At 36.8% G+C, this 17,805-nt stretch overlaps 1 protein-coding gene across 4 annotated transcripts in view; it reads right to left on the bottom strand.

Annotated features, from left to right (window-relative positions):
• Nucleotides 1-17,805, bottom strand: part of cpeb3 (cytoplasmic polyadenylation element binding protein 3) — a 100,893-nt gene that overhangs the window by 43,235 nt on the left and 39,853 nt on the right. For all 4 annotated transcript variants that reach the window (XM_030155886.1, XM_030155888.1, XM_030155887.1 and 1 more), the window contains 2 exons: nt 8,617-8,673; nt 441-464 (listed from right to left, as the gene is read on the bottom strand). In XM_030155886.1, coding sequence (XP_030011746.1) covers nt 441-464; nt 8,617-8,673 — 81 coding nt within the window. The remainder of the gene's footprint in view (nt 1-440; nt 465-8,616; nt 8,674-17,805) is intronic.

The following is a 17,805-nucleotide window of genomic DNA, read 5'->3' as shown; positions in this document are numbered from 1 at the left end:
TTAGTCAAAGGAGTCTGGTGGCTCTCTAAAGATAGCATACAATTAAACTGATAGACATGCTTTAGATGGCTAAAATACTGTTTTTGCTTCCACACCATGTTCACATATTCTCCTCCATCTACTGCAGGTAATAATTACCTCATATGACCCCTGCTTCAGATAATCCAAACTGTCACTTTAACATCTTATTTCCTCTCAACATTAAGTGACAAAGTTCATAGAAACACATTGGACCACCCTCGCCCCAACCTGATTGAAATAATCACAATGTGGGAAACAGTGCGTCAAAAATTAATATGATTTCATTCAATCACAGCACAAATGAAAAGCAGGTAATGACACCACACTAAGACCCCCCCTCAGCCTATGGAGAGAGAGAGAGAGAGAGAGAAGACGGCCGGCATGGCAAGCAGAACCCCAGAGAAAACGCCACACGTTACCTCTTCTGCGGCCATAGCTCCGGGCTGCTTGTCAGCACAGGGGGGGAGGGAGGGAGACAGGGAGGGAGACAGGGAGGGAGGGAGGGGTGGGGGAGAAAAGGGCAGGAAAGAGATACAGAGACATGGGTTTTGTGGAAACAGAACCAAACCAGGAACATCTCTAAGGCAACAGTTAAAACCACAGATGGCCACACCTAAGCTTCAGCGGCGGGGAGGAGGGCGATTATGACAGGCTGGCAGCGTCCCACGGTAAACCTGCTACACCTGCCTTGGCAACAGGCGTGTGCAGATGCTACACGAGGGGGAGGGGAGGAGAGGGGACGGCGGTGGCGGGAGGTGAGATTTTCGGGAACGGAAATGGCCAAGATATTTAACAACGCCCCATAACCAGGGACTGTAATCTCAGCTTAATGAACCTGCAACGGCTCGCGTCCGTGCTAATCTTCTGCGAATGAGGCCATAAAGCTGGAGGCACGAAGGGCTGGAGGTAAAGCAGGTTAGTCATTATCAGGGCCTGGGTGAAATATTAAGAGCCGCTCTTCAGGGGCAGGTACAGGGCAGGCCAGATGCGAGTGGAAACTTCCCACAGGATAAGGAGAACGTACAGAGGTTGGGGGGGGGGGGGGGGTTGAAGTAATCTAACAGCAAAGGTAGAGCACGGTGAACACTTCTATCTAATCACCTGGTCACATGCGCACGTCTCAAAATGATCCGTCTTATCTATCGTTAGGTGTTAATGTGCATTTCACTGTAATGACTCATGAAAGCTAAAAACATAAAGTATAATGTATGTCAGCTTTATAGGCCCAACAATTTTTTTTTTTTTTTTTTTTTTTTTTTTTGGTAGAGCTTCCACTTGCTTTGGAGAGTCTGGGATCAAATCCAAGACAAAGACATGATGTGCACATGGGAAATGATGGACATAACATGTTGTAACCAGACCCGGAGAGCTTTATACTGTATTTTAGATTTTAGAGCCCTCTTCCCATATTCAGACAAATGTTATAATGCGTAACTCAAGTTCGGGAATAAATGTCAGAGCTGCACCATACAAATAAATAGAACACTCTGCAGTCTTTTTTTATTTATTTTTAAAGGACTGCAGAGCAAGGTTATAATAGTTTTGGATTTTTCATTATAGTTTAGTTTTATTTAGTTTTGACTTTTTTTCTCTAATTCAGTTAGTTTTCATTCGTTTTAAGAGCAGGTTTGCTAGTTTTTATTAGTTTCCATTTTTTTTCTAAATGCTTCGTTTTATTTTAGTTTTAGTATTAGTTTTGTCATATCTTTTATCTTCTTCGCTGTCGTATTCACATAAATCCCCTACAGGACTCTACTTTCTCCCAACTTTAGTCTCCATGTTTCCAGGTAGAGTGGGGACGAGAAGACGACTCTAAACGACAAGTGACGAGAAGTGACGGACCGTGAAGTACCGTATGGTGCTGCTAGCTAAAATTGCTAGAGCGAAACACATCGCTTTCGTATCAATCTGACATTGACAAAGTTGAAAACAAAGGGAATTTTATCCATAATTTTATTCATTTTAGTTAGTTTGTGTAAGCGCACAATACAGTTTCAGTTAGTTAGTGTTTTTTTCTTTTAATTGTAGTTTTTATTTATTTCAGTTAACGAAAATGTTTTTTCAATTGTAGTTTTCGTCATTTCGTTAAGTTTTCGTTAACGATAATAACTTTGCTGCAGAGGAATAACTACAGCAACATGCAAGATAAAGGTCTGTATCTCAGGTGTTTCCTAATAAAAATGGATCTGTCAGTCCCTTCTGTACAGAATATGAACCATACTCCATTTCATAACTGACCATAACTGTAGATACCCCATTTCAACCTGGAAAACATTTTTTTTGATTGATCCCGTCTGCCAGAATCCAGGGTCCCTCTTTCCACCGATTCACCCAGAGCCACTGCCAGGCAACGGCTAGTTTGGGTATGCTAACATCAATATCGTCCAATAAAATAAGAATATTATGGTTAAATGGTCTCATTTTGTGCTCCTGATAATCAATGTCTGTCACTCTTTGTATGGAAATGATAAATACTGCAATAAAAATCATACTTAAGAGAAACTGGAAATAGAATTGTTTATCACCAGCTGTTCACATTATGATCAACCAATCAATCAAATCAAATTTTATTTAAATAAGACCAAATCATAACAAATGTTAACTCATGACACTTTACACTTAGAGCTGCCTTCTTCTGTACAGAAGTGACTGATAGATTAATTTTATTTTATTTTTTATTATGTTTTTATGTTATATACCTGTTGTGAAGCACATTGAGTCTGCCTTGTGCATGAAACATGCTCTATAAATGAAGTTGAATTGAATTGAATAGATTAGATCCAGTTTTTCTTTTTCTTTCTTTCTTTTTTTTTTTTTTTTAATATTCATGTTGCTTCTTGAAAGTTTAAAAAAAAACTGTCCTTTGAAAGTCTTAGTAAAGTGGTTCCTCTCAGTCCTAAATTATACATTTTCCTTATTTACCCAGAGGTTTTTTTTTTTTGTTTTTTTTTTTGTTCCTCAGAACACAAGCTCCGTAATCAATATTTGTCTCCTGGACGCTCAATGATACATAGCTTATTTTTGGAAAAAGCAATTACAACGACTGAAGGGAGTGATTTCTTTTTTCTTGTTATACCACAAGAAATAAACTTGACAAGTTTGATGGAATATGGATAATTTTCTACAACTTCATGGACAAATATAACCCACAAGAATGAAAATTAAATGAACTGAATTGATCAGTTGCCCCTTCCACGCCCCATCCTTTTTTCTCTCTTTTTTTTTTTTTACTTTTACCCTAGTCTCATACTACATATAATAATAACATAAATAAAATCTGTTCTCTACTTCTTGTCTTGACTTGCATCTTAGTTAGAATGACCCTACTTTGTGCCACATTCACTCTCCTCCATGTTTCTTTGCGTTGCCTTTATGCAAATTTCCCACCTGCATGCAAATGACCTGAATATTTCTGTAGACCACAGGTGTCAAACATGCGGCCTGGGGGCCAAATCCAGCCCGCCAAATGGTCCAATCTGGCCCGTAGGTTGAATTAGTGAAATGCAAAAATTACACTGAAGATATTAACAGTCAATGGTGTAAAAATCATTTTAATTCAGGTTCCACATACAGACCAATTAGATCTCAATTGGATCAGGTCAGTAAAATAGTATCATAATAACTTATAAATAATGATCACTGCAGATTTTATCTTTGTTTTAGTGGAAAAACAAGTAAAATTACATGAAAATGTTTACATTAACAAACTATCCTTTTACAAAAAATATGAATAACCTGAACAAATATGAACAACCTGAAATGTCTTAAGAGAAGTAAATGCAATTTTACCAATATTATACCTGGTACTATATGTTTTGTATATTTGTAACTGTAATGTAAGTTGTAACGCACATGTGTAAATGATAAACTGAGGCAGAATATTGCTAAAATTGCACTTGTTTTTCTTAAGACATTTCAAGTTGTTCATGTTATTCAGACTTTTAAGGAAACGTTGTAGATGTAAACATTATCATAATGTAATTTTACTTTTTTCACTGTTACTATTTTCCTGGTCTGGCCCACTTGAGATCATATTAAGGTGAAAGTGGCCCCTGAACTAAAATGAATTTGACACCCCTGCTGTAGACTATGATGACTATGATAAGAAATATATGACGTGATGGACGTTTCTTTATCATCACATGGAATTTATGGTCATATTATACAGTCCTAATGAGGTCTGGAGGAACCAATTTCCAAGTTTCCAAATGCAAATTTTTCCTGCCTGCATCTTTGCAGTGTGGAGGGATGTAAAGTGAAATCCAACTGCTGTAACATATTACCATAAAGAACGGGATTTGAGTCAGAAGGCAATAAATTACAGAGAATAATACCAATACAACACAGCAAACATCCTAATGTAAACGTAGAGTACCTCTGTGGTGCGACATCTTTATATTCTGCTCAGATGAATCATGTAACGGAGGCAAAAAAGAGGGAATTGATTTTTTTTCTTTCTTTGTAAATCCACCGTCTCCAAGAGGCTTTTGTATTAAATGCAGCTAGTTTTGCTTCTAAGGATACCACAACTTTGTTCAGATTGTGTAAGCGTTCTCAAAAATGATGGTGCACAGTCCAACAAACAGCAGGAGGGATAACAAAGATCCTCTTGCTCCTCTCATCTCATCAGTAACAAAGCAGACCCAAAAACCAATATGGGCCTTTGTATTATTAGAGTCTCATTGTGTGACATAGACCCTCTGGCTTTTCTCTGGGAATATATTGTCTCTGACCCTCTTTTCTCTCGCTATGTTTTCATTAAAAAAAGCACTGGCTCTGCAGTCCCAAAAACCTGGGCAGCCTCTCTCTGCAGCTTTGCCCTCTCACTGTCTGGCCTTGGCAGAAACAAAGTCACCTAGCAACCGGGGCAAAAGGAAGAAAACGTTGCACTGGGAAACTGTCAAACACCTCAGTGAGGGTAAGTGCAAGACACGAGGGAGCGGAGGAAGGGGAAAAAAAGCCAGGGGTTAAGAATAAGTACCAACTTCAAACTGAAGTCGAGTCGAGGAGAGACAAAAAAAATGTTTGAAGGGAAGTGGGCGATTCCTGTGGGCAGGATGAGTTTGATGCCCCCCCCCCTCAGTTCTTCTCGGCTTCAAAGTCACAGTAAAAGAGGATGCTCGAGACACCTCTTCTGAGCCGCCAAGTGTACAACGCCAATAAATCTAGAAAGCAGACCAACGCTTACAGCTCTCCGCCCTCTCTTCCTTTACTTCAAGTGCTACGCCATCCGGGGGAAAGCGGAGCTCTGACTGGTTCTCACAGCGTGAAGCCTCATAGCTAATGGGACGAAATGAAGGAGAAACACCAAGTAAAACACTTTAAAGTTGAAACCAAAGCTTCCCTGTCTGCACACATCACAGGCTACGGCGGAGAGAGCCAGTTCTGACAGTCTTGGAAAGATCTGGGCAGATCTGTGCTTGCCTGAGCGTAATCCCATGACACAACCGTTTAACATCAATCCAAGACACGTCCTCCAAGGGAAGGAATGATGAAAAGAACAAAATAAGGAAAGAGCACAAGTGTTGTCATGAGTGACAGTAGAAACTGCTTCACTTAGACAGTTTTTTTTTTTTTTTTATAAAATGTGCTCTGTTTTTCCATTTCTCCACACCCTGCCCTTAGAGGAAATGAGGGCTTCACAGATTTGGAGTGATTACTAATCTGTCCAAAGATTCTCCACGCTCTGCAAAGTTTGGACGGAAAGAAAAAGGAGATGCACAGATTGCAATTTTCCCGCTTGATTCCAATTTCTGATTTTTTTTAAAAGGCTGACTTGCCGGTTCTGATTTTTTTTCTTTGTAGGAACTATAGTTACCAGCATGTACAAACAATCCTGTAGCTTTTCTTTGATGGAAATTCAAGTGTCTGTTCATGATAAAACAACTTACATTTTAATTTTTTTCCCAAATTTGCACAAAGTTACTCAAACAAATCTAATTATCGCACTTTGTTAGTCACGTCCAATAAAATATGTTCTTCACTAACAGATCTTCCACGTTGATGTCTTCCATGTCTTCTTGCAAATAACTAGATCTAACTGAGACTGTTACGTTTTGAGCTGAAAACCATCTGATTCTGTCACTGTCTGATCGATGTGGATCACATGACGCACAAGCAAAATCTGAAAAATGAGCTTTAAAGATAGAAATAACTTCCCTGCTTTTTCCAAAGATGAACAGGCTTTGGAAGCTTTATGGCACAGGTGTCAAACATACGGCGCAGGGTCAAAACTGGCCCGCCAAAGTGTCCAATCCGGCCCGTGGGATGAATTTGCGAAATGCAAAAATTACACTGAAGATATTAGCAATCAAAAATGTTAAATTCATTTTAGGTCAATTCAATCTAAAGTGGGTCAGACCAGTAAAATACTATCATAATAGCCTATAAATAATGAAAACCGCAAATTTTTCTCTTTGTTTTAGTTAAACAAAGTAAAATTACACAAAAATGTTTACATTTACAGACTAGCCTTTTAGAAAAAATGTGAATAACATTAACGAGTATGAATATCCTGAAATGTCTTAAGAGTAGTATGTCTAATTTTATCAATATTCTGCCTGTTATTAAATGTTTTGTGTATTTGTAGATCCACTGTGATCCGTAAGTTGTGATGTAAAAATTATAAACTAGGCGCAATATTGTTAAAATGCACTTATTTTTAAAAAATAATTTTCAGGTGGTTCATATTTGTTCAAGATATGTTCAAGTACGGTTCGTAGATGTAAACATTTTCATCATGGAATCTGACCTTTTCCACTCAAAGACAATGAGAAAACTTTAGAGTTGACATTACTGACTGATTGATTGATGTATTTATTTTGAATATGAATGTCAAAACAGAAGAAAATAAATAAACAAACACTTAAACATAAGACCTATAATACATATTCCAAAAGGAGTGAGGAGGTACAACTTATACACTTCACCCCTTCTCCTTATATAATTAATAACAATAATAACCTTCCTAGTCTAAGCATATCTATACTATATACCATAATATGACTAATACTTATTTTTAAATAATTTGGTTTCTGGCTTTATATTATTATGAACAAATATAATAGGATTTACAATACTTCAGTCCATGTCAGTACTTACAATACTTCCAGTCCATTTACCATAGTTATAATACAATAACACACATATATATATATATATATATATATATATATATATATATATATATATATATATACATACATATTCATACACAGATCTATACGCACACACATATACACATATACACACATATACCTACATATATATACACAAGCACACATACACACCTATACATGCACTGTAAAAAATGACTGTAGAATTAACACCAAAAAGTTGTAAAATTGCAACATAAAAACTATAAGTGACAATACAATGCAAAGTTGTTTATTTCAAAAGATTTTTGTGTTAACGATTAAATCAAATATAGCTGTAGTTCTTACAGGAAGAGTACGTTAACAAAACCAGTTTTGTATGTAGAAATGATGTATCTCTATTGTTTATAGGAAATAAAACTAAATTGAAAAACAATGTGGTGCTGTTTAAATTTCAAGACCGTAATGTTGAAATAATGGCCTATTTGTTGTTGTTTTTCTTTTTTTAATAAAAAACTTATTTAAAAAAAGTAAACATTTAACAATTTAACATTTTAAACTTGTAAACTGATGTGTTGGTAGAGTTGGTAGAGCGGCTCTTCCAATAACCAAAGGGTTGGTGGTTCGAATCCTGGCTCTGACTGTCCATATGTCAAAGTGTCCATGGAAGACACTGAACCTTAAATTGCTCCCAGTTGGACCTGGTGGCTTTGGAAAGCGCTTTGGACACCATGAAGGTGTAGAAAATGCACTAAATAAGTCCAGTCCATTTACCATTTAAATCCAGTGTTAAATATACATGTTTAAAATGTTAAATCTACATGTTACTCTGTCAATACGTTTACAGTTGGATGTGTTTTTTACAGTATTGTTCTGGTAACCACAGCTGCCAGTTTTTTTCCGTAAAAACAACAGGATTTTTTTATTTTTTTTTACAGTGTACATATACATACACATACCACATACTTGTACATCTTTATAACACCCAGTGATACCCAACACCTTCCTCATCCTTGTACCTCTGAAAAATTGTCTTTTTACCTCCTTTTAAATTATTTACTATTATTTTTACTTTTACTATTATTTATATGATTTTACTGGTCCGACCCACTTTATATCATATTAGGCTGTGTGTGGCCCCTGAAGTAAAATGAGTTTGACATCCCTGCTTTATGGCATCCCTGTTGCAGCATATGTGATGAAGACCTGACTTGTCTTTCTGGTTCATCTTCTGTCACAGTTGGAAATCTACTGGGCAGTGGGACGCTAACAGGAGTCTAGTCTTACATGTGGGGGTATTTTTGGAAACGCTATTCTCAGGTCAACTGTGCTCCCCCCCCTTTGCTAAGAGGTCTGTCCTGAGTTTATGGTGTCAGGGAACCCAGGACTTGAGCAAAGTGTGGGCAGGTGCACTCACAGTACGCTTTTGGAACACACGTTGGAAAAACAACAACAACAAAAGCAGCTCTAGTAATTTTGAAGAGGATGAAATGTGACTTACTGTTCAATGGCATTATGTGGTCTGCTCCGGGATGATGAAAGTTGAGGCCCATACGTCCTGTTAAAAAGAAAAGACAAAAAAAAAAAAAAAAAACAACAAAAAAACATTTTACAAAAGAGGGAAAATATGGAAATGACTGATAAAAAGCCGCCGTGTTGACAGACGTTCATTTTAATCTTCCATTCTACTGTAGGCAATGGAGAAACGCCAGCCATGATGAAATGTTTAACGTGAAATGAATAAACAATACATTCACCACACACAGTAGAACACAATGGTAGAAAAGGCGACCACAGAAAACAGATGTGAAAAACGAGGTGGAAACACGCATTCCTTTGTTGTCACATATCTCATATGTACACACACACACACACACAAACAAAGGCAGCTATAAGACTAGGAATCCAACAGAGCGTGCATTCTGCCATAGTGACAATGTGTGCATGTTACAAGAGTCCATCTGTCAGTGCTTAGAAGGAACAGGGCTGGTTCGGGCCCGCTAAATGGAGAGCGCTTCCTGGTTATCGCTGTCCCTGTCACCCAACGCAAACAGCCGACAACAGGGAAAACACACTTAAGCCCAGTCAGAAATAGCCCTACCTGGTTGGGGACATAAAATATTACCATCTCGCTGTCAACATCATTGCAGAGGCACGCCTTTTATCCCCGACCGCTCAAAATTAAGGCCCTCTGACTAAATCCGCCTACACCTGCTCTTTACTCAACACTCAGCTTACCTAGAACCACTTAAGATATGGAAACATCAGCAAATTGAGCAATATTTGTTTAATGTGTATTTGTATACGTTAGGGTGGTCCAACAATCATGGTAAAAAAAAATAAAGTTTCAGGTAACCTCAATTAGAACCCTGCATTAGGTTTTGGCATTCAAAAGACGATTTAGGAAAAAATTTGGAAGAAATGTTTGATGTTTGATGTTTGATGGAAGAGATGTTTTAGAGGTTGCACAAAGCCTCTACATCAGAGCATGGTTTGAAGCCCCATCACCAGCGATAGCCCCTGCAAATGATTTGGCATTCCTTAAAAAGTTGTCACAGTATGAAAATTCAGTTGTCACGAAAGCAGCCTTAACAGCTTTCAGCCGACGTCTTTGGTACTTGAGTGAAGAATTGGTTGTCCTGGTGTTCTTGGACTCCAATGTGACACCAGAGCAGAAGCAGCTGATGGTTCACAACATTATGGAAAATGAAGGTTCAGAGGTTCCACTAAGGTGTTATGATACCCTTAATCAAGCAGATTATGAAGGGAAGCAGATCAGTTGTTTTGTCCCCACCAGCACCATGTGTTTGTTTGAAACTTTGGATCTGCCACAAACATTCTTCAGAATTCCTCCAGAAGACTGGGCTGATGATGCAGACTTTCAGAAGGCTGCTATAATTGTGCATTCCAGAAAAGCTGTCAGTGATGTTGCTGAAAGAGGGATGAAGCTTATTTCAGACTTCAACTGTAGCCGAACAAAAAATGAAGATCACAAACAGTACTTGCTCCAAGTTGTCAAAGAACACAGGAACATTTTTTGTAATTTCAATAAAGCAACAGTGGTTGCTGGACTTTCTAAGTAACATTTTTATGCGAGTTACAGTTTGATTTTGAGAATAAAATTACAAATTATTCTAATATGCCTTATTCATTTGGCTAGTTACGTTATAGTATATAGAGCAATCTTCTTGTGTCTTGTGCAACCTCTAAATATTAATTAATTTGCAAAAATTTGGACCGAAGTAATTTGGCCATATATGGAACCAAATGCAGGGTTCTAATCCAGAGAATCTTAAAAAAATATTTTTTGGACCACGCTAATATACGTGCAAGTATGAAGCATAAACTAATACGACACAGTTCCTCACCCACAAAGCCCTCCATCACCAGCCCCCCCCCACCTCATCCACCTACTTCAGCCCCATGCCCCTTCCTGCACCCTCCAATCCTCCTCTGCGCACCTCCTCACCCCACCATTAAAAGCCAAGCACCGAACCTGGGGGGGACAGAGCTTTCTCCATCGCAGTTCCAACCAAGGTTATTATCGTTAACGAAAACTAACGAAATGATGAAAACTAGAATTCTAAAAACCTTTTCGTTAACTGAAATAAATAAAAACTATAATTGAAAGAAAAAAACGATAACTAACTGAAACTGTATTGTGTGTTTACAAAACTAATTAAAATGTATAAAAATTCTGGATAAAATTCCCTTCGTTTTTGTCTTTGTCGATGTCGGATTGATATAAAATCGATTTATTTCCCTCAAGCAATTTTAGCTGCTGGCACCGTATGATATTTAACGGTCCGTCACTTCTTGTCACTTGTCGTTTAGTCATCTTCTGGTCCCCACTCTACCTGGAAACATGGAGACTAAAGTTGGGAGAAAGCAGCAGAGTCCTGTCTGGGATTTATGTGAATATGACGGAGAAGAAGATAAAAGATATAAAGAAACTAAAACTAAACATTTAGAAAATAACACAAACTAATAAAAACTAGCAAACCTGCTCTAAAAACTAATTAAAACTAACTGAATTAAAGAAAAAAAGTCAAAACTAAATACAATTAAACTAGAGTGAAAAATCCAAACTATTATAACCTTGGATCCAACCCTCTGGAACTCCCTCCCACCTTCTATCTGACACTGCTCCGACCCGAACACCTTTAAATCCCTTTTAAAAACTCATTTATTTAAGATTGCTTTTAATATTTAATCTTAATGTTTATGTTTAACTGTTTTATATTCGTATACCTGCCTTTTGCACCTGCTTTTAGTCTGTTTTTAATGTCTGTTTCTGTTTTTATCTGCTGCATGTAAAGTGTCTTTGAGTTCTATGAAAAGCACCATACAAATAAAATGTATTATTTTTATTATCATTCTTCTTCTTCTTCTTCTTCTTATTATTATTATTATTATTATTATTATTATTATTATTATTATTATTATTATTATTATTATTAATAATAATAATAATAATAATAATAATAATAATAATAATAATAATAATAATAATGATAAAGCATTTATAGCCCAGGCTAATTTCCGATGCCTGCCTCCAAATGGGCCTGTTACATGCATAGACTGACCAATAACTGCATACATTATAAGACAGAAGTCAGAAGTTAAACCGCAAAGTTTACGCAAAACAGAGGATGCAAACTATGGTACCATAAAGGCACAATAAAGCAGATCCAGTCAGAGTTCTGAAGGTGAGAAACTGTACATATTGATCTGAACAGAAATGGCTGTTTGTCCAAATAAAGTTTTAGGCAACTGTAAGGAACCTTACAGTTCCCTCTGGATGTTCCTCATGTTACTGAGCCCGAAACTATGAGAGGAACCATGAAGGCGCTGAACATCTGAGGAACCTGACCATGTAGACATTTATGTGAGTTTATGATTAGTGTATAAATATTAGAAAATCAAAAGTTATCAAAAACAATGCTTGTGCAATCAAGTACTAACTCCGTTATGTATCATGTGACTAAAACAGACAGAAAAGAAAACATGGAATGCCTAAAAGCACTGTTTTTGTCAGTACAATGCCACAGCTATTGATGTCTCCCTCAACATTTCAATAATATTTTTTTTTCCTTTAACACTGAAATCCACAAGTATTCAACTCGTAGTAGCCGTCTTATTAGAGCATCTTTTGCTCGTACCAGTCAGACTCACTTCAGTGTTCTGTACAGAGGACCCAAAATATGGAATAATCTGCCCACTGTTCTTACAGAGCTTCCTCAAATTCAGTTTAAAAAAAAGCTGTGAAAACTCTGCTCCTGAGTGATTGTAATTTACCACACGGGATGCATCTCTAAGCTCGGTATATCGTGGAACTCTTTTTTTTGAAAATTTACTTTTGTGCAGCTTGCAAATATTTTTCTATATTTTTTAATTGCAGTTGTAAATAATCTTTGAAATCTGGAGGTTGCCACTTGTTAAGCCCCTTGAGGGTTTTTGGTAACCATCCATCACGATTTTTAACCAACATGTATTCTGTGTAGGTTTTTTACTATGTGAGAATTAAATAAATAAATACATAAAAGAATGAATGAATAAATGTTAGGACTGAAGTGATTTTGGTTATTATCAAGAAAACCATGGAAAATGGCTAGATATCAGCTCTGAAATTAAACTCTTATGAGCTATTTTTGTAGTTATCATTATATTTGTCCAAACAAATGTACCTTTAGTTGTACCAGGCATTAAAATGAACAAGAAACTGAAGAAAACAAGGGGTGGTCTAATAATAGTTTCCACGACTGTATAATGAAATGGTCAAGATGAAGTTTGTGTTGGAGTCTTGGAGCTGGTTTTGTTGATGTTAGCCAACTGCATTTCTGTGTTTCCACTATAGAGAATCAGAGAAGAAGTGCTTAAGAACTCAGGAGCAAGCAGAAGGATTTTTAATATAAAATCAGACCCAAGTCCTCAGCAGAAACAGTAAGTACACTTACATGCACAAGCTATTCGACTAAACTGTTTATTTGGACTAGTCTTTGTCCCAGTGCAGATGCATGGGAGTGGAATTTTTTGTTGAAATTGTTGATATGCGCTCTTTCAGCTCGTCAACCTACGCCGTCACAAACCACAACAGTAGTCAATAGTGAGCTAACAAGTTAGCAACCCAAAGGTAAACTTCAGAATCAGCTTTATCGGCCAAGTTTGTGCAGACAAACAAGGAATTTGACACTGACATAACCTTAGCTCTCACGTGCTCTAGAATAAATACATAATTAAAAATATAGAATGAAAAAGTATGAATATGTGTGACACCAAACAGTAAACAGTACAATAGTGCAAGCATAAAAAAAAAACAAAAACACAATAGTGCAGTGAACGAGGACAATATGGTGATCCAAGATGGGTGCATCCAGGATAGCACAACAATGAACAACGTTGCAAATTTGTACATAGCGTACTTTCTGTCTGCTCTACTTTCTGTGCAGATGAGATGCATAATGTTCCACTTCTGGGTCAGGATTTTGTGCAGAGCTCTAGTGCATGTGCAGGTCTGTTTACATGCACAAGTAAACTGACTTTCATTCACATTATCTGGGTGTGTCAGCCCCACTTTTAAAACTTGGATTACAGTAGAACTAACATGTTTATGTAGTTTTAAAGTCTAGTGTTAGTCGGACAAAGGCAATTAATTTTTTTTTTTTCAGGTATCACGTATAACTACTGACTGTTAAAGATGCAGGCAAACAACATATGGTATGTGGCTAATAATTGGGTTTAACCCTTTCATGCATGAATTATGAGAACCTTAATCGGTCAAAACACAGTAATATCCCATCAGAGAGCAAACTTTAATTGATTGCCATTCCAATGTTTATTTCACTATAAAGTAGCTCCTTGTTTTGGATGATCCCTTATGGTCCAACTAAAGCAAAAATGAATTTAAAAGTAAAAATGTGGGTCAAATTGTTTTTTGATTACCGTGTTTTGACCCTAATCAAGTTATTTTTCCTGAGTGTTTTTATTCCTCTTTAGGCATGACAAAAATAATGCGATTTAATTTTTTTTTTAAGAACCTATTTTTCATGGAGTTGCAAAAATATCCAATCAGCTGGACATCATGCATTTAATTTTTGAAGCAAAGAAACATGTATTTTCTAATACACTGTGTGAAAACTATGAAATATATGTTTTAAAATGCTGCTAATCTGATGTTTTGTCACATTTTAACACACTCTAATATTAGTTATTACTGAGTTTATGGCGATAATATGCAAAAACAAAAAAAAAACCTACAATCTAAGAACAATAATAAGCAATTCATTTACACTCAAACATGTTAGTGCAGATCAGGTTTATCTAGAACAGCAAAGTTACAGTAATGGTATGAATTGCAGTGTATGGGATGATGCATAGGCGTCCACTGTGTTGGTTGATATGGAACTAAAACAATAAAATCCATAAATATACAAGAGAACAGCTGTAGAATAGCTGTCCACTGTAGTGACCACTATGCATGAAAGGGTTAAAGTGGTACAGCCTTTGTCAGCCTGTCCATTCATTAGAACAGAGGGGCAATGTCAACATATATCTTTCTTAACTTCTAGTATAGGTTTCCTCATTTGTCAGGTGAACTTTGAGAGATATCTGCCTGCATGTTGCAAGCTAGAGTGCCGCAAACACGTTGACATGTCAAAGGTTTCAACATCTGTCCACAGAGAACACATAGTGGGACAGAGAAGGGGCCTCTTCCTGGCTGCAAACAAGAGTCGAACCAGCAGTTAGACCTGGTTGGAAACCAGAAAGGCAGGGCAGGAGGAGGATCAGGGGGAGGCCACCCTCCAGCTCAACAGATGTGGATTTCCACACTGCTCTCAGCCAGTCAGAATTGAGGTTAGAGTGGGGCTCGAGGGCAAATGGAGTGTGACAAGCCTATACATTCGCAAACAGATTAGTATGAAAGCTTGGATGTGCGTGTGACAAGAATCTGCGGCCTCGTGTCACAATCTCTCTGCATTTTCCAACCGAACATTGTGAGGAAATTAGATTCTTCTTCTTTTCTTGGCAAAGGGTGGATTCATGAGTGGAAACCACAGCGTTATCACACTGAGAACTCTTCCTCCATCTTCGTCCGATAGTCAGGCTGTGTCTAATCACCAGAATGGACGGGGTAGAACATAATAATCAGAGGTCTCAAATGTGTAGGCGGTCTGTTTGTTTGTCCTCAAAACAAATAAATGGTTCAGGCCTAATGTTTGACTTTCTGATCTTCAGCTTCATAGTGAACCATGAACTTTCACCTAATACGTTACTGGTTGGGCAAAAAGAGATTGATAAAGTACAGTCGCAGAAAAAATTATTAGACCACCCCTTGTTTTCTTCAATTTCCTGGTACAACTAAAGGTACACTTCTTTGGACAAATATAATGATAACAACAAAATTAGCTCATAGTTTAATTTCAGAGCTGATATCTATCCATTTTCCATGTTTTCTTGATAATAACCAAAATCACTTCAGTTCTTCCATCAATATCTATGGCATTGTACTGACAAAAACAGTGCTTTTAGGCATTCCAGGTTTTCTTTTCTGTTTTTTCTGTCATATGATACACACAGGAGTAGGGGTGTAAGAAAATATCGGTTCCGCAATATATTGTGATATTTCATTTCACAATACTGTATCGATATTAAAAAGTACTGTATCGATATTTTTAGGTATTTATTCAAATGCAGATATTGTGGAGGTTCATTTTTGTTTTTTTTGTTTTTCTTTTCTGTTTATATTTTATTATTATTTAGCACTCTTTTATTAAATAATGTTAGTTCCTTTGTTGGGACTGCACAAAAACACTGTTCTGATGTTAGTTCTGAACTAATAGAATATGAACATTTTAACAAGATCTTAAACTGTAATGTCTGTAAAACAGAATTTAAGTTTGAACACACGAACATTTTGTGATATAGCATTAGATCCTGTTGTGATCAAATAAAAATGTGTTTAGTGTTTGTGCATATTTCTGGTGTAATTCAATTCTTCCAGGAAATAATCATTTAAAAAAAAGAAACAAACAAAAAATTGCCCTTTTAACAGTATCGTGATATATCATGATATATCGTATCGTGATCCTAGTATTGTGATTTGTATCGTATCAACCAGATTCTTGCCAATACACAGCCCTACACAGGAGTTAGTACTTGACTGCATAACCATTGTTTTTGATGGTCTAATAATTTTGTCTTGCTTAAGATTAATAGGCCCTCCTTAGTTGCAAAGAAGCATCTATTCTTCCGTAAAAATACTAAAATCACATTATGAAAATTAAAACATGCATGTAAAACCTTGCTCAAACAGAAATACGCAACTAGTAAATATCATCAGAATGTACTCAAAGTAGTCACCGCCCAGTACAATTGTCAGAATAGAATTATGATGTTTTTGATTCATTTTACTGCCGTAGATGTTTGAAGTTGGGCTCATTTTTTTTATATACATTATTTTTATCTTTATGACAGACAAAATAAAATAAATAAATAAACCAGACCACAACAATTAGAGCATCCAGGTTCAAACTCCAGACAAATAAAATACAGACAGGTTCAGGACAAATTAGGATGAGATTATACAGGTTCAAGGATTTCACATTCCATTTTTCCCAATATTTTCTACAGTTATCAGTAGTGAGTCTTAATGACAGGGTCTGAAGTTGGGCTCATTTTAACTACTTTTAACTAGTGTTTTTAGCTTAATCTACAGCACTGCATCAGAAATCATAAGACAGTCAACTTTGTAGAATCACTTATCTCTAAAAACATCAATTTTGTGTTTTCTGACAAATCCAATTGTTTTTACGGGTGTATTTTGCTCAAGACAGAGGAGAATTATCTCAGCTTATGAAGAAATATTCAGTGTTAAATGTTAAAATCAGTACTTTTGGAAATACAGTGCATGGTTTTCACTGGACAGGAAGGGGATGAAAATTACAGTCTGAAACATAACTAACAATGGTGGGCAAATGTAATGGAGTAAAAAGGACAATATGTAGAGATGCACATGTAATGGAGTGCAAGGGTTTTTCTTAACCGGGGAACAGGGGCGCTGCACCCTCATACTTTGGGCTAGGGCCCCTTTACCGAAAATCCGTGTTTTTTTTTTTTTTTTTTACCCCGAAGCTCACAGTTACACCGTACACTTATAGTTACATGCAACACAGTACTTACACAACATGCAATCTTTCCAAAAACGATCTTTTCCCGGCAAAACTACCATAGTAACAACACATGACAATGTGCCTGGTCATCAAAAATGATATAATTATTCCAAAACTATCGTAAACATAGTAGGGAGACCAACTGACGGTTCAAAAACGACATGAATTGGCGACATTATTACACTTCTAATAGAAGAATAAGTTACTCTTCGATTGGTTGCTTAAAAAAATTGCAGGAGGGCCACTAGAGTTACAATATCCCTCTCAGATAGCCTTAGAATGTTCCATTTTTACCTCAATTGTTCAAAACCCCCGCTTGGTTGCTTCACTTCCTCGCCTACCTGCGCTCCCTCTTACTAATTTTTTCTAGAAAAACCCCTGGAGTGTAAGTATAAGCTGCATCTATTGGTAATATTTAAGGAGAGTGAAAGTACTTTCCACCACTGGCTTCGTTGGATTTACAATTACAGCTGCGACTTTGCTGATAGGAGGGCAAAAGTCGCAACAAACACTGCGGTCTG

This window comes from Sphaeramia orbicularis, chromosome 15 (assembly GCF_902148855.1).
Source record: "Sphaeramia orbicularis chromosome 15, fSphaOr1.1, whole genome shotgun sequence".
NCBI classification, from domain to species: domain Eukaryota; kingdom Metazoa; phylum Chordata; class Actinopteri; order Kurtiformes; family Apogonidae; genus Sphaeramia; species Sphaeramia orbicularis.
This window is presented reverse-complemented; position numbering and strand designations above follow the sequence as displayed.